This window comes from Polistes dominula, unplaced genomic scaffold, assembly GCF_049000335.1.
Source record: "Polistes dominula isolate Pdom_NZ unplaced genomic scaffold, Pdom_raw_medaka contig_25, whole genome shotgun sequence".
Taxonomy (NCBI): Eukaryota; Metazoa; Arthropoda; class Insecta; order Hymenoptera; family Vespidae; genus Polistes; species Polistes dominula.
Genome location: NW_028301094.1, coordinates 4,352,127 through 4,376,597, shown reverse-complemented (window position 1 = coordinate 4,376,597; position 24,471 = coordinate 4,352,127). Strand labels below are relative to the sequence as shown.

The 24,471-nt window shown below is 32.3% G+C and overlaps 1 protein-coding gene, 1 long non-coding RNA gene and 1 other non-coding gene across 3 annotated transcripts; 1 reads left to right on the top strand and 2 right to left on the bottom strand.

Annotated features, from left to right (window-relative positions):
* Positions 1-1,451: 1,451 nt before the first annotated feature.
* LOC149031225 (5S ribosomal RNA) lies at positions 1,452-1,570 on the bottom strand. Its single transcript, XR_016177922.1, has one exon. It is a non-coding gene; the product is annotated as a 5S ribosomal RNA (ribosomal RNA).
* A 5,958-nt stretch (positions 1,571-7,528) lies between these two features.
* Positions 7,529-21,331, top strand: LOC149031224 (uncharacterized). Its single transcript, XR_016177915.1, has 2 exons — positions 7,529-7,816; positions 20,875-21,331. It is a non-coding gene; the product is annotated as an uncharacterized LOC149031224 (long non-coding RNA).
* Positions 21,321-24,044, bottom strand: rept (RuvB-like helicase 2 rept). Its single transcript, XM_015315940.2, has 7 exons — positions 23,888-24,044; positions 23,392-23,505; positions 22,879-23,313; positions 22,360-22,792; positions 22,016-22,284; positions 21,836-21,941; positions 21,321-21,399 (listed from the first exon to the last, which is right to left on the bottom strand). Exons 1-7 carry the CDS (start codon positions 23,891-23,893, stop codon positions 21,374-21,376), a joined length of 1,389 nt encoding a protein of 462 aa, XP_015171426.1. The 5' UTR covers positions 23,894-24,044; the 3' UTR covers positions 21,321-21,373.
* Between the last annotated feature and the right edge of the window lie 427 nt (positions 24,045-24,471).

Genomic DNA, 24,471 nt, shown 5'->3' with positions numbered 1-24,471 from the left:
TTTGGAGCATTTTAAGCAGACCGGTTCTGCATAGCAATTCGAGGTTGCATGTCCCCACTCTTGACATCTATGGCACTGAGTTATTCTTTTCTTGTTCATGTATGGTTCCCAAGTGATTTTTGTCTTGTTCAGGTACCGTACTTTATGCTTTAGTTGTGTTAAGGTTATGTTAGCACCGCATGTTACCATAAAAAGTGGGCTCGCTGTATTTTTCATCAAATTAGCTTGGCTAGTGTTAATATCTTGATCATTAAGTTCTTGTATAATTTCTGTTATGTTTGTATTTGCATTAAGCCCCCTTATTACAAATACACGTTTTTTATTGTCTTTTTCTGTAAACGTGTGAAATTGCACGCTGCTGCTTTGCCACTGCGTTTTTAATGATTGATAGTCTTGTTTCGTTTTAGTATACACTTCTGTGTAACCTTTCCTGTACTTTATGTAAAATTTATCTTTTAGAATTTTACTAATTGCATTTATGAATTTGCTATGCTCACTTATTTCTCCATGTATGACCAAGGGTGGAGGGTTTCTTTCTGGTTTAGTTTTATGTATTTTTAGTTGATCATCAGTGCGATGAGCGTCGTTTTTACTTTTTGGTATGTCAGAGTCTTCGTCATCCGTTTCCATGTCACTGAGAACGCTGTATTTGTTAGATGTAGGTACATTAAGGGTTATGTCCCCTTCCAACATTTTGCTTTTTTGTTTCTTTGATTGCATATCAGAAACTTCTACGTTTTGTAATTTTCTTTTATTAGTTTTGATTATGAAGTCATTAATTTGGCATTTTTCGCTCTCCGATGCATCAGAGACTACGCTTTCGTTTTGGAGGTTAGAATCGTTAATCTTTTATTCTATCACTTAGCTTATAAATTGCACAAATCTATATTGCACAATTTGAAAATTTACAATCAATATCTATCACAGACGTGATTTCAGTTTGTTATTCTTAATTTGCTTTGTGAATGTTGTTAAATTCGGACAAGAACTCACGGACGCGTCCGAACCGCACGGTGGTCCGAGTCGGACTCGCGGACGAGAACTTGTATTTTCAGCACGGTATGGCCGTTAACGACAGAATTTATTATACTAAATGCTCTTGTCATGTACATCTTAATTTCAAGTATAAAAAAAAAAGAAAAAAGCAAAAGAAAACAAAAAACGGTAAAACAGGCCTAATTCATTGATTCCACAACTAGCAGCTTCTACGACGTTGTAAAAAGTTATGGTACGACAAAGCATGTCGCTCATGAGAAATATGGATTTCATGGAAATTTTGGGATTGAATCGTCAAAAAGTTCTATTACTAATATAGATAGTTAAGAAGTTGACAAAGAATCTTGAAGTACGTGATTTTGTCTAAAAAAGAAAAAGATATTTTCCAAAAATGTTTAGTTTGATTATGACAACCATTATAAAGAAAAATTGAATAAAAAAAAAAAAAAGGAAGGTGTTAACAGCACACGGTGTTCCCAAGCGGTCATCCATCCAAGTACTAACCGTGCCCAGTGCTGCTTGACTTCAGTGATCGGACGAGAACTTGTATTTTCAGCACGGTATGGCCGTTAACGACAGAATTTATTATACTAAATGCTGTTGTCATGTACATCTTAATTTCAAGTATAAAAAAAAAAAAAGAAAAAAGCAAAAGAAAACAAAAAACGGTAAAACAGGCCTAATTCATTGATTCCACAACTAGCAGCTTCTACGACGTTGTAAAAAGTTATGGTACGACAAAGCATGTCGCTCATGAGAAACATGGTTTTCATGGAAATTTAGGGATTGAATCGTCAAAAAGTTCTATTACTAATATAGATAGTTAAGAAGTTGACAAAGAATCTTGAAGTACGTGATTTTGTCTAAAAAAGGAAAAGATATTTTCCAAAAATGTTAAGTTTGATTATGACAACCATTATAAAGAAAAATTGAATAAAAAAAAAAAAAAGGAAGTTGTTAACAGCACACGGTGTTCCCAAGCGGTCACCCATCCAAGTACTAACCGTGCCCAGTGCTGCTTGACTTAAGTGATCGGACGAGAAGTTGTACTTTTTTTTTTTTTTAATTGATGTTTATTTTCTCTTTTATAAAAATACATTTTTCTTTTACATATATGGTGTTTGAAAATACATCACAAAAATATACCATAAATCTAACTGTCTATATTTATTAACTTAGTCTAGTGAACGCGTTAATAAACTAATTTTATTTATTATTCCAGTAACATATTACTAAAACTAGTATAAATTTTCAGTCAATTATTTTGATTATCACTTTTATGTTTCCAAGTTTTGGAGAAAAAACAGAGATCCTGTTTACGAATAAACTATCCCTCTGCAAAAAACCTGTTCTAACCGTTACTTTATATTAATTTTTTAAATCTTACCTTTTGCTCACTATTTAGCTTATTTTAGATATGAATTATTTAATAAAAAAGGATAAATATAAATATAATTATACAGTATAGTGAACTCTTAACAAGAATCTTAAAAACCTACTATTTACATATGTACAAGAATACTAATGCTTAATATCACAACTTTTGTGGTTTAGAGAAACTGAGTCTATTACTTCTTTCTATCCCTTATTACTAAGTCATATCTTTTTTTTAATTCTTGTATAGAGTTATCCTCATTACTGATCCACCAATATTTTTTAGATAATCTTGAGAAGTCCATAATATCTTTCTTTGGTAATGCTGTCGAGTATCTAAGATTAACTACTTGCTTATTTCTTATTCTGTCTTTATAAGTAATTTTTTTATTGGCTTTATTTCTAAAAATGTGGTATATTATTGGTACATTGTTTTGGTTTTGTATTAATCCATCCTGGTCCATTGTTATAAAAGCTTCAGGGGGAATAAATCCTGATTCAAACGATCTTTCATGATATTGTCTATTCGGGTATACACTTGATCTTATTAGATTATTATTATCTATCTTTTTTATATTAGCAAAATAATTTCGAGTAAGCTTGATAATAAAATTATCAATTCTATTAATATTTACTTTTCTATATAGTGTACCATTGTTGATATATTTTTTATATCCTGTGTCTGCGGACCTGTACAAATTATAACAAGCACGTAAACATTTTCTTTCAAATACTCTGAGTTTTTCAGCAGTTGAGTCATTAAAGTTCATCCATACAGGGCAGGCATACGTTATTATAGGTCTTATTAGAAGCTGATAACATATTTCTTTGATCTTAGGATATAGGTGTCTCGAATAAAAGATTCTGCAGTTTGCCATGAAGGCCTTTTTTGCTTTGCTAAGTTGGATGTCTATATGTTTGGTAAGTTTTATCCTTTCGTCTAAATTCATTCCCAAATATTTAACTGCATGCTTGTGAGGAATTTCTATTTCTTCTCCAGTCTCTTCATTTTCTATTTTTATTTGAAAATCTCTCCAATTTCTTGCCGATTTGGCAATTTCGCTTAAATTCCTTCGGAATAAAATTGTCTCACATTTCTGCGGGTTGGCTTTCAGTTTCCAAGTTTTATAATATTTAATTATTTGATTTACCTTGATCTCTAGTTTTTTTTGGATTTCAGATGGTTTATTCCCTGTAATATATACTATGAAATCATCAGCGAATGCTAATGCTGATGTATCTTCCTCTTCGTTCATACCATATAAATGCAATATGTCGCTATTATACACGTTGAAGAATATCGGTGCATTCACTGTTCCTTGTTGCAGACCATCCTTTATTATGAAATCTTTATCCGAGGTATGAGTCCCATCTGTGATTATAAAAGTTCTGGTATCGAACATATCCATAAGTAAGTAAATTAGTTCCCTAGGAAATTTCTTTTTTAACATTTTGTACAAAAGCCCCTTAATCCAGACAGAATCGAAGGCCTTCTCGAGATCAATTAAACAGGCACCAACCATTTTCTTGCCATTGAGAGCCCAACATAAGTCTGCAAGAAACTTGTGTATGGCGTGCACTGTCGAGTGTTTATATTTGAATCCAAATTGATGATCTGGTATTGTTTTATTTATTGTTGTAATGTGATTAATTGTAGTATTAATGACTATTTCAAATAATTTACTTATATTAGACATTAGGCAAATTGGTCTATAGTTGTTAACATTATTCCTATCTTTATTGGGTTTTAAAAATGGCATTACTTTTCCCTTTTTCCAACCTACAGGATAATATGCATTATTGAAAATGTTATTAAATAATATTGCATAGCACTCTATTACATTATCAGGTAAATGTTTAATCACTATGTTAGGAATGTTATCCACTCCTGAAGATGTTTTATTATTTAATTTGCTAATTATTTTACTAAGTTGTTGTCCATTACAGAGGTATGTTAAATCCTCCTTCAAGGACTTATTTTTCGGATCGTTTGCTTTATTTTCACTGTTGAATTCACAGATGCCATTCCACTTTTTTCTGTCTTTATTTAATTTATTATATTCTCTGTTGATTATATTGTTCAATCTGGATTCATCCTTCATTTCTTTTGATTTATAAACTCTTTCCAGGTGTGCCCCAATTAAGTCCAATTTTTGGATCGGGTCACTTACTACATAATGATCATCAGTTTGGTCGATCTCCGATGTTTTAATTTCTATTCTGTCTATAGTTTCCTGGTCTTTTTTTGATAAGAGTAGGTTGCCTATCGAGGTAGCTTGTTTACTTCTAAATTGTTTATTAAGTTTTGGAAAAAAGGAGGAGGAATCATTATGTTTAATTTTTTTTGCAGCGTTAGTCCAATACTGATTATAAGAAGCAGTGTATTCTTTTTTAATAAGTTCAGAGATTTGTTTCAATAATATGTTAGTTAACTCGATCTCAGCTCTATTTTTTTTCTGATCCCTCTTAAAGCTTCTCATAATAGAATTAAGAGTCGACTTGGTTTTTAACATTTTTTTGATTTTATTGTTTTTATATTTTTCCATGCTATTCTCATAATGATATTTCGGTATACTTTTTTCCATACTACCTATTATAAAATTCTCTAATTCCTTTATATAAAAATCTATTTCTGTATTTTTTAAATTTCTTTCTACTGGAATATTGATATTGAAGTCTTTCGCTGCTACTTTTTTGAATTTAATCCAATTAGTTTTTCTGAATACGTATCTCTCCTTATTTAATTCATTTATTGGTAATTCGTTAGAGAAATGATCTAAATTGATGGGCACTATCAAAGCACGGTGGTCACTTTCATAATCTGCTGTTATAATTTTATCTTCTCCGTTTAGATTGATCGATAATCTAGAATCAATAATAATAACATCAAGAAAAGATTTTCCATGCACATACGTTGCTTGGTCCGGTCCTTTTAAGGTGCATCTATTTATTGTATTATTATCATCGATCCAAGTTTTTAATATTTTTCCTCTCTCGTTACTCATGTTATCTCCCCAATCTAAATGTCTAGCATTAAGATCCCCTGCCAGGAGATAATAGTTTGAGGGATTGCTTAAATCCAGTATCATAAATAGTTTTTCTAATTCTACTATAAAGTCTTTCTTATTAATGCTGCTAGTTGCATATGCACTTATTATAATAAGATTCTCGTCCTTGAGTTTTAAGGAGATTGCAGTCGCTTCTAATATTTCGTTGTTATAGGTTTTGCAATTTACCTGTTTACATGAGATATTTCGTTTATGTAGAATTGCAACACCCCCGCCTTGTACCGAGTTATGTCTATCTTGCCTTATCAATACGTAGTTTTCGAATTGCATCTTATGTTTCTCATTAAGTTTAGTTTCGTTCAAGAGTAATATATCAGGATTGTGTATTTTAATAAAATCTAACAGATAATTTCTTCTTTCATTGGAAATAATTGAGTTTACATTTATAGCAATTACTTGTAGTGTACTTTTGAGCAAACATTTTTTTTTATCGTTGTTATTATTTACTCTATCCATTCTAAGTTTAGTCTTCTTAGTATAAAGTCAATTTTTCTGGTATTAATATCTACTTGATTTACAATATTATCTAATTTGATCGAGAGGGTGTTTATTATATCATTTTTAAATAAAGACAATATACTAGCAATATCATTTTGGTTATTCATTTGGTTATGCTGTATGTTATCTTGATAGTTATAGTTAATTCTCTCTTGAAAATTATGAATTCTATTTCTTCTATTATCAGATTTGGAGACTGCTTCTGCATAAGTTAACCCGGGGTTTACTATTTTGGATATTCTTCTAATTTTTTCCATTCTTTTATTTTTTTCTTCCTCCTTTTGTAGATTAACTGTTTTTTGCGCAAATTTTAGGAAATCACATCCTCTGTATGACGCCGGATGTCCAAACGAACCGCAATTCACACATTGAACTTCCTCGCTGGGATTTTGGTTATTTAATTGGCATTCACCAGGATTATGTTTTTTAGTACATTTAACACAACGGTATTCTAGATTGCAATTCGAACTCGTATGTCCCACTCGTTGGCATCTATGGCATTGATAAATTTTCGGGTTTCTGAAAGGTTCCCATCTAATTATTTGATTAAACAATTTGTTAATTTGTATAAGATTTTTTGTTTTGCTTTCTCCTGTCAGATTCACTAAAAGTATTGGGTTTAAAGATGTTTCATTACCTTTATTATTTTTTAAGATTGACACTTTTGTAATTTCTATCTCCTTTACGTTTAGTGCTTTCAATTCATTCTTAACTTCATCTACATTGTAGCTGCAACAGATACCTTTTAGAACCAAAGTTTTCTGCTTCATACTCTTTGGTGTGTATGTGTAAAATTTTATTGATTTTTCTTTCAAGATATTCATTATTTTCCCATAGTTTTCTAAGTCATATGTATATATTGTTGTATTATTTGAGTTATTTGTTCTTAAACCATATTTCATTTCCGCATAATTCTTAAGAATCATGTTAAGATTTTTAGCATCAATGTCTATAGTATGAATAGGCGGTGGTTTGTTGCCCCTTTTTTTGTTTTCGTTTTGCTCACTAGATTTGTAATCATTGTTCTGTATTGTTAATTCAGAGGAATAATTAGGTTTGGTGTTCTCTGATAGTCTATCAAATTTATTACTTACTGAGACTGTATTTAAAGGCGTAAGAGCTATTTTGTTTTGCTTCTCTGGAGATAAAGATTTTTTCGGAATTTCCCATATTTTTGAATCGCAACCCACCTCATCTGATCGTAGATGATCGTCATCATCCATCACTGTTTCCACATCATTGTGAATATTTATGTTAGTATCACTTTTGTGTGTATTAAGTGCAGTTGGACGTATTGTTGTTCTTTGTACAAGGTTAGGTTGAGTAAGGCACTGAGATTTATTGTTTCCTAATTCTCTAATTACTCGTTGGTATTGCTTTTCAAGACTCTCAGACAGAGCCATTTTTGCCGGTTTTTGTCTACCACCGTTTGTTACATCACTTTCATGAGTGAATTCCCTATGCTTTCTCTTCTGCGAACTTTTAAGGTTAGGTCTATCTTTATATAAACTAACGTTACATTTTATATTGGAATCGTCTTCATCCAACATTATAAAAGATAAATTGCTTCCATTATTATCAATATATACAAGATAACAGTAAAAAATTGAAAACTACTATTACTTAATACTGTTTATTTACTACACGAACTAAGCACGTCTTTACGATTTGATCGCCGTCACGAGACCACGAGAACTTGTATTTTCAGCACGGTATGGCCGTTAACGACAGAATTTATTATACTAAATGCTCTTGTCATGTACATCTCAATTTCAAGTATAAAAAAAAAGAAAAAAGCCAAAGAAAACAAAAAACGGTAAAAAAGGCCTAATTCATTGATTCCACAACTAGCAGCTTTTACGACGTTGTAAAAAGTTATGGTACGACAAAGCATGTCGCTCATGAGAAACATGGTTTTCATGGAAATTTTGGGATTGAATCTTCATAAAGTTCTATTACTAATATAGATAGTTAAGAAGTTGACAAAGAATCTTGAAGTACGTGATTTTGTCTAAAAAAGAAAAAGATATTTTCAAAAAATGTTAAGTTTGATTATGACAACCATTATAAAGAAAAATTGAATAAAAAAAAAAAAAGGAAGGTGTTAACAGCACACGGTGTTCCCAAGCGGTCACCCATCCAAGTACTAACCGTGCCCAGTGCTGCTTGACTTAAGTGATCGGACGAGAACTTTTTTTTTTTTTTTTTTTTTTTTATTAAACTTTATTCAAAAATAATAACAATATTATGTACATTAATACATTTTTTACAAATATATAAAGGCACTTAACAGTTTTACGTTTAGATTGTAGCACCTACTCTAATCTAAGAGTTTAATCTACAGTTCTTATTTAATATTATTAATCTTATTCTTTGGTTTGAGTTAACATTATCAGATGTGGTGTATAAATTGGTAAGTAAGTGTCTGTAGGAAAACAATATGAGAAAAACCTACTTTCGGAAATGTACTAGTTTTATGTGTAATTAATCTATGAATGTGTTAAAGATGTGTAATTTATCATAAGGTAGTTTATGCTTATATTCGAAAGGCATATTGTAGCTTCTTAATTTAGTAATATCTCGTAATAGTCTATTGCTCTTTAATTGATTTTCATAAAATCTTTCTCCTAGTTGTTTAATATAATCATCCATATATTCTATGTTTGTTTCATCATGTAGGTGTATAATTGGAGTGTATCTGTCTGCAGAAAGTATCAATCTTAGGCATTTGTTTTGTAAAATTTGCAATTTCTTTATTTGTGTTTTAGCTGCACTGCACCAGACAGGTGCAGCATATGTGATTATAGGCCTTAGTATTGTTTTGTATATGAGTTTTTTGTTTGAAGACGATAGTGGTGAGTTTCTTACTAATAGTGGATATAATTTCTTCATTACTGCATATATTTTCGTTATAATTTGTTTCATATGCATATGATATGTTAATTTGGAATCAAGATGGACTCCTAAATATTTTACTGAATGTACGGGTTTTATTGGATGGCCATATACTGTGATTGGCTGGAAGATTTTTATGTTATTGTATTTTTTACTGATTACAATTACCTCTGTTTTGGTTTCATTTACTTTTATTTTCCAGTTGCTATAATATTTTTCTAGTAAGGAGATATGTATTTGCAATTGCTTCGCTGCTACTATTGCTGAGAATGAGTGTGAGTATATGGCTAAGTCGTCGGCGAATAAGGCAGTATTAGTTTTTTCAAATTTTGGTATGTCGTTTATAAAGATGGTGAACAGCTTCGGACCGAGAACCGATCCTTGTGGTACTCCTGCTCTGACTTTACGTTTGGCAGATTTTTCGCCGTCTACTGTTACTATTAGATGTCTATCTTTAAGATAAGAGTGTATAAATTTAATAAGAACGTCCGGATACTTGTATTTAATCATTTTATATAATACGGCATATTGCCAAACCTTATCAAATGCTTTTTCTATGTCAAGCAATGCCATCACCGTTACCTTGTTTCTGTTAAAGTTGATGCTAATGTCGTTTACTATTCTTGTAACCTGTTGTACCGTGTTGTGATTTTTCCTGAATCCGAACTGCTCATCTATTAAGATTTCCTGTTTACTTTCGTGGTTATGAAATCGTTTTAATATTATTTTTTCTGTTAATTTGCTTAGTGTACTTAGTAGGCAAATTGGCCTATAACTACTTGGGTCATTACTCTTCTTGCCAGGCTTAAGTATCGGAGTTACGAGTCCAGTTTTCCAGTGAGATGTAAAGTGAGCATATTTAATCGATGCATTTATTATATACATTATCTGTACTATTATTTTCTTTGGTAAGTTTTTAAGAATTATGTTTTGTATACTGTCCAAACCAGGTGCTTTTTTCGAAGGTAGTTTATTTATTTCTTGAGTGATTTCTTTAGGGTTGGTGTAGTATTTTTGAGTTTCTTTGGTTACTGTACTTTCCAAATAGTTCTTTACTGTTTCTATAACGTTTTTCTGCGCTGTTGTATTATTTGTGAGATTAATATTGTACACATCTTCGAACTGTGAAGCCAGTAGATTAGCTTTTTCTTCTGTTGTTATAGCCTCAATACCGTTTTTCTCTAGTGTAGGTATTCTATTGTATTCTGTCTTGAAGATTTTTGTCATTCTCCAAAGAGAGTTATCCTTGGGATTGAGTTTTTTAAGTTGTTTATTCCATTTTTCATTTCTATATTCTCTTATTTTTCTCTTAATAGTCCTATTTGCTTCATTTAATTCTATTTTGACTTGTGGCATTCGAGTTCGTTGCCACCTTTTCCTTATCTTATTTCTACTCTTAATTAAATTTAGTATATCATAAGGCAGTCTATCATTAGTATTACTTACTTGTCTAATAGGAATACTTTGTTGAACACAATAGTTAATATTATTTGTAAGTTTTTGTACTTCTAAATCTATTTCTTGTGAGGACGTTAGTTTTGATGTAATTTGTACTCTGGAATTTAATAGTTGTCGAAATTTTCCCCAGTCTGCTTCTTCGTAAATGTAGCATTTTATGTTTCTATATTTTTTGTGCTGAGCTCCAAGGTAAAATATTATTGGATTATGATCTGAACTTAGCTCGTGTTGTACTTCTATATCTGAAATGTTTCTTACATTTTTATTTATTATTATGTCTATAGTTGATGGTGTTGTATTATTGGGAGGGTAATTGGTTGGTTCATTCGGAAACATTATTGCACAGTTATTATTTTGTGTAAAGTCATGTAAGATTTTCCCACTCTTGTTGATTCTGTTGCAATTCCAAGCAAGATGTGTTGCATTTAGATCTCCTACGATCAATACTTTTTCTCCTGTGTTCATTAATGTATTAATTTCCTGTTCATTGAGAGTCCAGCAAGGCCTTCTGTAGGTGGATATTATGTTGATGTCGCTTAACAGCTTTATTCCAGCAACTTCTAATGTTAAATTAGTATTAATACTGAGTGGTTTATGTGGAATAGTATCTTTAATCAAAATAGCTACCCCTCCTGCGGAGTTATCCCGTTCTTTTCTGTAGCAAATATAACTTTTAATTTTTAATTTATCCCTGCAAGTAAATTTGGTTTCATTAAGTAATAATATATCTATCTTATTTCTATCTAAGTACTCTATTAATTCGCCCATTCTTCCCCTTAGTCCATTTGCATTCCAACTACAAATTTTTAATCTGTCCATTGTGCCTCCAATGATTCAGAGAAGTTGACAAATACCAAAAATTGTTCCCTTCTATTGTGACATTTTTCTAGTTTTTCCCTTAATTCTTTTACTAATTTAAGCATTACATTAATATTGCAAATCTGATTTATTTTATTAATTTCTGATGATAGTTCTGTAAATATAGAGCTTTGGTTAGTAGTAGTGTTTATGTGTGTGTTTTCTTGATATGCATTCTGTGTGTTTTTATTTTGAAATAACATGCTCGTGGCGTTCCATGGATTTGTAGTAGGTACTTTTGTTTTAAGAAGTGGAAATTCCTTGTCATTATTTAGTTGGAGTGTTTGTGTGGACACCCTACCTTTTTGTAAATTCTTGATATTAGTACTATTGCTTTTATTTGTAAGGAGATTGAGTCTTCTTTGGTATGCCTTACATACTGTTGCATTTGCTGGATGGTCTCCACCACAGTTGGCACAAGTAGCAGGTACATCTTTGGATTTATTACAATCTTTGGTAAGATGATTTTTGGAGCATTTTAAGCAGACCGGTTCTGCATAGCAATTCGAGGTTGCATGTCCCCACTCTTGACATCTATGGCACTGAGTTATTCTTTTCTTGTTCATGTATGGTTCCCAAGTGATTTTTGTCTTGTTAAGGTACCGTACTTTATGCTTTAGTTGTGTTAAGGTTATGTTAGCACCGCATGTTACCATAAAAAGTGGGCTCGCTGTATTTTTCATCAAATTAGCTTGGCTAGTGTTAATATCTTGATCATTAAGTTCTTGTATAATTTCTGTTATGTTTGTATTTGCATTAAGCCCCCTTATTACAAATACACGTTTTTTATTGTCTTTTTCTGTAAACGTGTGAAATTGCACGCTGCTGCTTTGCCACTGCGTTTTTAATAATTGATAGTCTTGTTTCGTTTTAGTATACACTTCTGTGTAACCTTTCCTGTACTTTATGTAAAATCTATCTTTTAGTATTTTACTAATTGCGTTTAAGAATTTGCTATGCTCACTTATTTCTCCATGTATGACCAAGGGTGGAGGGTTTCTTTCTGGTTTAGTTTTATGTATTTTTAGTTGATCATCAGTGCGATGAGCGTCGTTTTTACTTTTTGGTATGTCAGAGTCTTCGTCATCCGTTTCCATGTCACTGAGAACGCTGTATTTGTTAGATGTAGGTACATTAAGGGTTATGTCCCCTTCCAACATTTTGCTTTTTTGTTTCTTAGATTGCATATTAGAAACTTCTACGTTTTGTAATTTTCTTTTATTAGTTTTGATTATGAAGTCATTAATTTGGCATTTTTCGCTCTCCGATGCATCAGAGACTACGCTTTCGTTTTGGAGGTTAGAATCGTTAATTTTTTATTTTATCACTTTGCTTATAAATTGCACAGATCTATATTGCACAATTTGAAAATTTACAATCAATATCTATCACAGACGTGATTTCAGTTTGTTATTCTTAATTTGCTTTGTGAATGTTGTTAAATTCGGACAAGAACTCACGGACGCGTCCGAACCGCACGGTGGTCCGAGTCGGACTATGGACGAGAACTTGTATTTTCAGCACGGTATTTTTTTTTGTTAAAAAAGTTTATTTGCTTTATCAAAAATACATTCTTATTTACATATATATACTTATAACTAGGCAGCAAATAATACTTAAAAACAAGCCTTTTTGCTCAATTGTTACCCACTAGGGATAACTTTATTTAATGCTTGTCTCTGCGCTTGGAGCTACTTACATTAATTAACACTTTATCTGTATAACATTGCACAGAATTTAACTAAATAAAACAATACTCTCTTTGGTTTCGTTTAACTAGTATTAAGCTTAAATTTTTAAGAGAAACTAACTAATCTAGTGATGAAAAAGGTAAATTAATAGCAAAAAACATCACACTGACTCTGGTAATATTAGATAAAAAAAGAAAAAAGAAGAAATAAAAATAAAAAAAAATAAAAAAGGAGATATGTGTATAAGATACTAAGTATTAACCTATTTGCTATGTTCATTTTGTTTTATATCACATTGATTATCACCGTATTTAGGTATTAAAGGTAATATGACTATGTAATTAACTATTCAGTCTTCTTAGTTCAGTCCAGCCTTTCTTTCTTCTCTCCAATAGCTCTTTCCTATGTGCTGGCTCTCCAGTTAGCCACCAGTATTTATTGTTTAGTCGCCTGAAGTCCATTCTGTCGCAGTCTGGGATTGCCATAGAGTAAAACCAGTTTGTGTTTGGCGAGACATCGTCTTCAGGCCTTAATTCTATTTTTTTGTTGGCTTGATGACGTCGCCAATGGTATATTACCGGTCGGTTGTTGGCGTCCTGGATCACCCCGATTTTGTCGTAGTAAGTAAACGCCTGTGGTGGGATGCATGCTGAGTTTTGGTTCCTAGTTACTACCATCTTGTCCTCTATTATCGCCAGTTTTTTTATTTCGTTGTTTGTACTATCTGGTAGTTTGCTTAAGTAGTCTCTAGTTAGTTTGATGATAAAGTTGTCAATTCGGGGGATCCCTGCCAGATTGTAAAGAACTCTATTGCTGATGGCCTTCCTATAGTTCGACTCGCTGGTTCGATAGACCCCAAGGCACGCTCTCAAACACTTTCGTTCGAATGTTCTTATTCTCTCCATTAGAGACGCACTGATGTTCCACCATACGGGGGCCGCGTAGGTCAGTATTGGTCTGATCAGCAGTTGATAGCATATAACCTTGGCTCTACCATTTAGTCCTCTTGCGTGGAACAGTCTATTGTTTGCCTTGAATGATGCCCGGGCCTTGTTCAGTTGAGTCTCTAGATGCCCGTTAAGTTTTGCAAGCTGTTCGATGTGCACTTCAAGATATTTCACCCTGGTTTTATGTGGGATTTGAATTGCCTCATTTGTAGTTGGGTCTATTGCCGTTATTCTAAACTCTTTTATGTTACATTTTTGGTAGCTTCTCAGGTGATCGTAAGTCCTTCTGATTAAGATGGTTTCACATTTTTGGTGGTTTACTCTTAAGTTCCACATCTTGTAGAACCTGTCGATTTTTTCGAAGAGTTCCTGGAGTTGCCCTCTGATCTTGTCTGGCGTCTTTCCGGCTACACATACTATCACGTCATCCGCGAAGGCTACGGCCCGTTTATTTTACTTGTTGAGGTCGAATGCCTTCAATAAGGATAGTGTGAAAATTACAAAAAATAATGGGAAGGAGACTGTGCCCTGCTGAAGTCCCTCCTCAATGTTGAATATTATGCTCGAGGTGTTAGTGCCATCCCAGGTCACGAACGTTTTGCCGTGTATCATGTCCCAGGTGACCAGGAGCAGCCACGTTGGAAATCCCAGTTTTACAAGCCTAAATATCAGCCCATTTAGCCACACGGAGTCAAAGGCCTTCTCCAGGTCGATCAGCAGTGCTCCTATTAGCTGGTTGTAGTGAAGTTCTTCCTTTACATAATTTAGTAGGTAGTGGACGGCATGCACTGTAGAATGTTTGTGTCTGAATCCGAATTGCTGGTTTGGGATCAGTGATTTGTCTGTACAGAATTTCCTGAATTGTGTGGTAATGATTGACTCGTATACTTTGCTAAGTGTTGGCGTCAGACTGATCGGCCTGTAGCTTGACGCCCTTCCTGGGTCCTTGTTCTTCTTTAGAATTGGCAGCACCTTGGCCCTTTTCCATATCCTCGGGAAGTATGTGTGGTTGAGGGCGTTGTTAAATATTACCACGAGGTCGTTTACTATATTAGCTGGTAAGTGTTTTAGGACTATAGTTGGTATATTGTCTGGATCACTAGAGGTTTTATTCGGGAGCTTCTTCAATATATTGCCGAGGGTGTTACGATTGCAAAGGTAGGCGATGCCTGTTTCACAAGTCGGCTGCGATGCTTTGTTGGCGTCACTGAATGTTAGTGGTGTGCGTCCCGTTCTTCTATTCTCTTCTAGTTCTTGTCTAATTTTGTCCGCACTTGCGTCGACTATTTCTTTCAGCCTTGTGCCGTTATTTAGGTATCTTGCCGAATTGATTGTTTCTAGATAGCTGCCAATTACGTTCAGTTTTGTTATTCCGTCTGTAACTATTACCTTGCCCTCCGTGTTTGTTATCTCCGTGTTAACTCCTAGCTTGTCGATGATTGGATCACTGTCATCAAGCACCTAGTCTCCAATCTTGATCCATTTCTTACTTCTCAGTAGTCTATTGATCTTAGGGAAGAACGTGTTTGTGTCGCGATGGTTTATTTGCCTTAATTGACCTTCATAATAGCTAGCAGTTGCCTTTGCAAACTCCTTTCTCAATTGTTCTTTTATTACTTTGATAATTATCTTAGTTATTATTATTTCTTTACGCCATGTGGTTGGGTTGTTTCGCTGCATCTTGTGTAGTGTTGTGAGATACTCTGTTTTTCTTTTTTGCAGTTTTCTTATTTTTGTGTTTAGGTATTTGTTTATGTTGTTATGAGGCTTGAATCTTGGTACCGTCTGTTCTATAGTTGTTAGTATTGCGTTGTTCAATTCAGAGATGCTGCTATCTATTTCATCAATGTCCAGGTTTCTGTTGTCCGGGATTTTGGATGTATAGTTTCGTTGTAATTGTTTCTCAAATTTGCTTCATTTAGTTGTCTTATAGTTGTATTTATGTTTTTCATTTCTCACCTTATCAATTTCTGCAACGTTTGGCAGTTTCACCATGAACTGGAGGGCTTGGTGGTCGTTGTCGTATGATCGTGTCTTTATTCTTCCGTTTTCTAGATCTATAGCTTGGAGGTTGGTTAGGCAGATGTCCAAATATGTTAAGCTATCCATGCGTGTTGGTGTGGTGGTTGAGTATATTTTTACTCCAAACTTATTGGCTTTGGTGTACTCCCATTTTCTTAGGTATTTGCCTCTTTCGTTGTCAGCGTGATCACCCTATTCGGTTCTTCTTGCGTTGAAATCTCCAGCTATTATGAACGCACAGTCCTGGCTCTCGGCTTGTATTTTTGTCAGTAATTGGTTGAGTTCTTCTATGAATATTGCTTTGTTCGAGTTTGTTGCATATAGGCTTACTACGAATAAGTCTTTGGGCAGGCTATTGTTCAATTTCTTGTATAGAGTTATCCTCATTACTGATCCACCAATATTTTTTAGATAATCTTGAGAAGTCCATAATATCTTTCTTTGGTAATGCTGTCGAGTATCTAAGATTAACTTCTTGTTTATTTCTTATTCTGTCTTTATAAGTAATTTTTTTATTGGCTTTATTTCTATAAATGTGGTATATTATTGGTACATTATTTTAGTTTTGTATTAATCCATCCTGGTCCATTGTTATAAAAGCTTCAGGGGGAATAAATCCTGATTCAAACGATCTTTCATGATATTGTCTATTCGGGTATACACTTGATCTTATTAGATTATTATTATCTATCTTTTTTATATTAACAAAATAATTTCGAGTGAGCTTGATAATAAAATTATCAATTCTATTAATATTTACTTTTCTATATAGTGTACCATTGCTGATATATTTTTTATATCCTGTGTCTGCGGACCTGTACAAATTATAACAAGCACGTAAACATTTTCTTTCAAATACTCTGAGTTTTTCAGCAGTTGAGTCATTAAAGTTCATCCATACAGGGCAGGCATACGTTATTATAGGTCTTATTAGAAGCTGATTTCTATTTCTTATCCAGTCTCTTCATTTTCTATTTTTATTTGAAAATCTCTCTGTTTGGGATTTCTAATGCCCAATCAGAACTCGTGACAGTTGCCGCTCAATGCAGACTCGCCATAACTCATCACGGCGGTTGAAGAAGCGCCGTGACGCCGGCTTGTCAGTCAGTCATCTCTTTGCCATCACATATACAACACGTGTCTTCTCATTATATTCTCAAATGTCATCCATTAGTTCTCTACATCTCGTTCCAACTACACGTGTCTTCTCAACCTCGCTATACGTCTTCTCACAAAAGTACAAGTTCGGTGGGATTAATACAATCTTCATCGTTCGGATCTTATCTGATTAATATAATCAGGCCGTCTCTAGTCTGCTCATTGTAATATTTTCTCTGTAAAACTCGGAACGTGGTTCGCTCAACGGCTTCTCATTTGAATCTCAACCGACACGCGGTGTACACGTACGAATTTTAATAAATCTGACCACTCACAGCAAATGCTCGACGTTCCTCTCAATAAGCCTACTCAATTCCTCAACACTCTCCAATTTCTTGCCGATTTGGCAATTTCGCTTAAATTCCTTCGGAATAAAATTGTCTCACATTTCTGCGGGTTGGCTTTCAGTTTCCAAGTTTTATAATATTTAATTATTTGATTTACCTTAATCTCTAGTTTTTGTTGGATTTCAGATGGTTTATTCATTGTAATATATACTATGAAATCATCAGCGAATGCTAATGCTGATGTATCTTCCTCTTCGTTCATACCATATAAATGCAATATGTCGCTATTATACACGTTGAAGAATATCGGTGCATTCACTGTTCCTTGTTGCAGACCATCCTTTATTATGAATTCTTTACCCGAGGTATGAGTCCCATCTGTGATTATAAAAGTTCTGTTATCGAACATATCCATAAATAAGTAAATTAGTTCATTAGGAAATTTCTTTTTTAACATTTTGTACAATAGCCCCTTAATCCAGACAGAATCGAAGGCGTGCACTGTCGAGTGTTTATATTTGAATCCAAATTGATGATTTGGTATTGTTTTATTTATTGTTGTAATGTGATTAATTGTAGTATTAATGACTATTTCACATAATTTACTTATATTAGACATTAGGCAAATTGGTCTATAGTTGTTAACATTATTCCTTTCTTTATTGGGTTTTAAAAATGGCATTACTTTTCCCTTTTTCCAACCTACTGGATAATATGCATTATTAAGAATGTTATTAAATAATATTGCATAGCACTCTATTACATTATCAGGTAAATGTTTAATCACTATGTTAGGAATGTTATCCACTCCTGAAGATGTTTTATTATTTAATTTGCTAATTATTTTACTAAGTTGTTGTCTATTACAGAGGTATGTTAAATTCTCCTTCAAGGATTTATTTTTCGGATCGTTTGCTTTATTTTCACTGTTGAATTCACAGATGCCATTCCACTTTTTTCTGTCTTTATTTAATTTATCATATTCTCTGTTGATTATATTGTCCAATCTGGATTCATCCTTCATTTCTTTTGATTTATAAACTCTTTCCAGGTGTGCCCCAATTAAGTCCAATTTTTGGATCGGGTCACTTACTACATAATGGTCATCAGTTTGGTCGATCTCCGATGTTTTGATTTCTATTCTGTCTATAGTTTCCTGGTCTTTTTTTGATAAGAGTAGGTTGCCTATCGAGGTAGCTTGTTTACTTCTAAATTGTTTATTAAGTTTTGGAAAAAAGGAGGAGGAATCATTATGTTTAATTTTTTTTGCAGCGTTAGTCCAATACTGATTATAAGTAGAAGTGTATTCTTTTTTAATAAGTTCAGAGATTTGTTTCAATAATATGTTAGTTAACTCGATCTCAGCTCTATTTTTTTTCTGATCCCTCTTAAAGCTTCTCATAATAGAATTAAGAGTCGACTTGGTTTTTAACATTTTTTTGATTTTATTGTTTTTATATTTTTCCATGCTATTCTCATAATGATATTTCGGTATACTTTTTTCCATACTACCTATTATAAAATTCTCTAATTCCTTTATATAAAAATCTATTTCTGTATTTTTTAAATTTCTTTCTACTGGAATATTGATATTGAAGTCTTTCGCTGCTACTTTTTTGAATTTAATCCAATTAGTTTTTCTGAATACGTATCTCTCCTTATTTAATTCATTTATTGGTAATTCGTTAGAGAAATGATCTAAATTGATGGGCACTATCAAAGCACGGTGGTCACTTTCATAATCTGCTGTTATAATTTTATCTTCTCCGTTTAGATTGATCGATAATCTAGAATCAATAATAATAACATCAAGAAAAGATTTTCCATGCACATACGTTGCTTGGTCCGGTCCTTTTATGGTGCATCTATTTATTGTATTATTATCATCGATCCAAGTTTTTAATATTTTTCCTCTCTCGTTACTCATGTTATCTCCCCAATCTAAATGTCTAGCATTAAGATCCCCTGCCAGGAGATAATAGTTTGAGGGATTGCTTAAATCCAGTATCATAAATAGTTTTTCTAATTCTACTATAAAGTCTTTCTTATTAATGCTACTAGTTGCATATGCACTTATTATAATAAGATTCTCGTCCTTGAGTTTTAAGGAGATTGCAGTCGCTTCTAATATTTCATTGTTATAGGTTTTGCAATTTACTTGTTTAATTGCATTTTAAACAATTTTACATTGTTTAATTGCTCATCAATGTCTATAGTATGAATAGGCGGTGGTTTGTTGCCCCTTTTTTTGTTTTCGTTTTGCTCGCTAGATTTGTAATCATTGTTCTGTATTGTTAATTCAGAGGAATAATTAGGTTTAGTATTCTGTGATAGTTTATCAAATTTATTACTTACTGAGACTGTATTTAAAGGCGTAAGAGCTATTTTGTTTTTCTTCTCTGGAGATAAAGATTTTTTCGGAATTTCCCATATTTTTAAATCGCAACCCACCTCATCGGATCGTACATGATCGTCATCATCCATCACTGTTTCCACATCATTGTGAATATTTATGTTAGAATCACTTTTGTGTGTATTAAGTGCAGTTGGACGTATTGTTGTTTTTTGTACAAGGTTAGGTTGAGTAAGGCACTGAGATTTATTGTCTCCTAATTCTCTAATTACTCGTTGGTATTGCTTTTCAAGACTCTCAGACAGAGCCATTTTTGCCGGTTTTTGTCTACCACCGTTTGTTACATCACTTTCATGAGTGAATTCCCTATGCTTTCTCTTCTGCGAACTTTTAAGGTTAGGTCTATCTTTATATAAACTAACGTTAAATTTTATATTGGAATCGTCTTCATCCAACATTATAAAAGATAAATTGCTTCCATTATTATCAATCAATACAAGATAACAGTAAAAAACTGAAAACTACTATTACTTAATACTGTTTATTTACTACACGAACTAAGCACATCTTTACGATTTGAGCGCCGTCACGAGACTCCACGAGAACTTGTATTTTCAGCACAGTATGGCCGTTAACGATAGAATTTATTATACTAAATGCTCTTGTCATGTACATCTTAATTTCAAGTATAAAAAAAAGAAAAAAGCAAAAGAAAACAAAAAACGGTAAAACAGGCCTAATTCGTTGACTCCACAACTAGCAGCTTCTACGACGTTGTAAACAGTTATGGTACGACAAAGCATGTCGCTTATGAGGAACATGGTTTTCATGGAAATTTTGGGATTGAACCGTCAAAAAGTTCTATTACTAATATAGATAGTTAAGAAGTTGACAAAGAATCTTGAAGTACGTGATTTGGTCTAAAAAAGAAAAAGATATTTTCAAAAAATGTTAAGTTTTATTATGACAACCATGCGCGCCCTTCTTAATCGGCGTGATTTTACAACGTTGATAATATCCGGTTTGTTGTACAATCGATGTACTTCAACGTTATGGAGTTTTCTCCATTCGCCCGTTTTGTTTTTTATATATATTTTATGTTATTACTAAATCATACGTTCATATTTAATTTTATTGCAACAGTAAATAGATTTGATAAAAATAAATGTAGAATTAAATGGAATAGTCTATCTGCGAACTGGACGATTTTTATGTTAGTCTATTGTAACAATTAATTGTAGGATTAATATAGTTGTTTTCTTCTTACAGATAATAATCGCTGGATTTAACAACAAATCTTTGAGATTTTTTTCTATTTGAACACCTTAATTAACTACTTTTTAAAATATAAGTATAAATGCATTTCTGAAAGCACACACTTGATTATACACTAAAAATTAAATATAATTATTTAAAATTCTATTACAATATAACTGTACTAGATCAAAGAATACTGAATTTTTTGATAATATTGTACCGTCATCACGTTAATTACCTATTATCGCCTATTGATGCTCCCAGTGATAACTAAAATAATTTTGGTTACACGAAAAGTAGACTTGTGAGCTTCTGTATACTTCTGTATTTGATTGCACCAAGGTTTTTTTAAATGAAATTTATTTAAAGATACACTATGAACAACCTTAACTATATAAATGTAAATTAAATGAAACAAGGTACATAGTAAAAAATTTATAAATAAATTGTATGCAATCTTAATAGATAATCGATTTATTAATTATAATTGAATAAGTTTAACAACATACTTTTATGCAATTTCCATTGGTTCTTCAGCTAGAAAAAGAAAATAGATTTACATTTTTATATGGCCATTTTTATAAACATACGTTTTGAAATAGGTTTTAATAAATAAATCTTTAATATGTAAAACTTTATAACGTAATACGTGTCCACAGCGTGCACGTTTATGTTTATGTAAGTGATAAAAATGGGAGAACATGTTGATTTGAACATTTCTAAATTAAAGATCTGATCAGGTAAAAAAGAAATAAGCAGTTCTGTTCTGTGTGATCTTTGTTTATAAGTTAATTTTGGCAAAAAAAAAAAATAAGAAAAGAAACAAAAGAATTGAAATTCTCAAAAAGAAAAAAGGAAAGTAAGGATATAAGTTATAATTACGTAATATTCTCTTAAAAATTGCTAGCGGGGAGAGCTATGAATTTTGATCATTCTTACAAATATTACTAATCTTTTATTTAATATTACTTACGTAATTCATTAAAGATGAAACCATCTTGATATTCTTTAAGAAATTGTGTTGATCTACTTTCATCGAGAAATAGAGAATAAACTCGTTTAACATCATCTATACTAACCTAAAAGTGCAAAGAAACAAAAATGAATATTATTGCCTTCATAAATATACTATTATCTAATTAAATTTACTTACTTCTGTACTTTTTCTACGTCGACTAACAAGAGATGCAGTTGTGATTAATTGTATAGCATATCTCAAAGATGCTTCTAAAGCAATTCTTGTAAGCACAGTCAATGCATCTTCTGCTATTTCGCAATCTTCTTCTTCACATCTGATTTTCAAAATTTCTTTCAATTCCTTTTCTTGATATGGAGTTGTAAGGACAATAATCATTCGATCAAGTAAATCAATGGGAATGCCATGAGGACTATTATAAGTAGTTCCCCTAATTCTTGCAATTCCTAACAATAATAAGTATACTCATATTAGTAAAAAAGTAATTTGTATACTTGATTTTAGATTAACTTATAAATTACCTCTGTTTGTTGCCATAATAACAACTGGAGCCATTTCGTTTTCTAATGCACGATTTAAAAAGGAAAAGCATTCAATATCTAACATATGGACTTCGTCTATAAACAATACTCCTGGTACTATTTCCGCTTTTCCTTCTTCACGCCATTCAGCAACTTTAGCATTTATTTGATCTCTTACTTCAGATTTAATCTCACCAGTATCACCAGAAAACAATGCCAAAAAACCATGAGTTCTACTATTTATAACATCAACTTCATGTAAAGTGACAGTATGAACTACTTCTTTTCGCTTTTGTAATTCGCCTTCAGGACATTGTACAAATCTTGTTTGTGATCCTGTTGCATCATAATCACGAGCTCTCGTAAATGAACGTCCCAATTTATTTATTTTTCCAGTTGCTTTGTCAATCGTGATAACATCACCAGCTTGCACCTATAGACAATAAACTAATATTAATAAAATAAAGAAAAATAATTGTGATATATATATATATGCATATTACAAAAATACATATATACTTTCTCTTTCATTAAACTATCAATCATTTTATTTCCTAAATCATAAATTGTTTCCATTTCTGTAGTCTTTAATGTCAATTTTCCAACTTTAGCACCAACACCTGTAGCAGGTCTATCAACTTGAATTTCAACTACTTCGCCTTCTATTATTTCAGTCTCTTCTTTTATTCTAACTCCTATAGATTTTCTTATAGCTTGAGTTAAAGCTTCTGTTTTGCTCATCTCCAAAGAGTAAATTTCAGATCCAGCCATGGATGTGAAAGGAGTATCAATTCCTAAAGCTTGAGCTAATCCCATGGCAATAGCAGTCTTACCAGTACCAGGTTGACCTGCTAATAAAACAGCACGTCCTGCTATTTTTCCTTCTTTTATCATCTCTAAGACAACACCGGCAGCCCGACGAGCCGAAGTTTGACCAACCATACCTTGAGAAACCTAAATCCAATTTAATTAAGTTGTCGTTATTAAATGATTGTTAAGTAAAAGAAAAAAAGTATAATATAGTAAACTTACATAGCGAGCTTCCAAAACATCATCTAATCCTAAACCTCTAATATGAGAATGAGCACCAATACGTTCAATTCTTGTGATTTCACGAACTTCTTGAACTTTTGTCGTTGCAATAGTCTATGAATAATAATAAAAATTTGTATAATAATAGTTAAGTTACATCATGCAAATATGGATCAAACAAATAGTTGCTATGTCAACGTCTTTAAATGAACATTTATAATTAATTTTTCTTAAATTTTAACAGAAAAATAATATAATATACTAATATAATATAATATAATATAATATAATATAATATAATATTATATTATATTAGATATAGATAAATACATTAATTAATAAATAAATTTTAAAGAAATTAGTTAACATATATAATTTGGAGGTTATATTATATATGATTGTAATAATTCTTAAGAATTTAATAAATAAATACAGTAAAGATTTATAAGATAAAAAAATTAATTAATATATATACATAGATTAATTTATATCTTACCGCCATGGTAACGGTTTACCCACGTGGTGAATATGAGTTTATACTTTAAAACTTTTACTCGTATTTTTATACAGTGATGTCAGGAAATTGGATTTTCTTCCACGCGATTCTTCGTGCGCATGCGCATGTGACGTCACAGCAGTGATCCCAGAGACTTTAGTTCGTTTGATCGACACAGGGGCGTAAAATTATCGTACGCGGCAAGAAAATTATCATACGCCCCGGGAAAATTTGAAATCTCGAACAAAATTTTGAAAATGTGGAAAAAGTGTCCAAGTTCCAACTTTGTAAAAAAAAAAAAAAGAAAGGTCATCAAATTTTCGAAATTCCAAATGGATCGTACGCCACGATTTTTGGATCGTACAGTGCCTCAAATTATCGTACGAATGGGATCGCTGCGTCACAGCTCGACGGCGATTATTTCCATGGAAACATTCTATCTACGTACAACAGTAGATATGCATAAGGGGCCCTTCCCAGTTTACCGCATTTCAATTGTCACGGGGTCTAATGATACCCCATATTTGAGTGAAGTATATACGTTACTAAGGATTAGGTAATGCGCATGCGTGGGAAAAATTCCA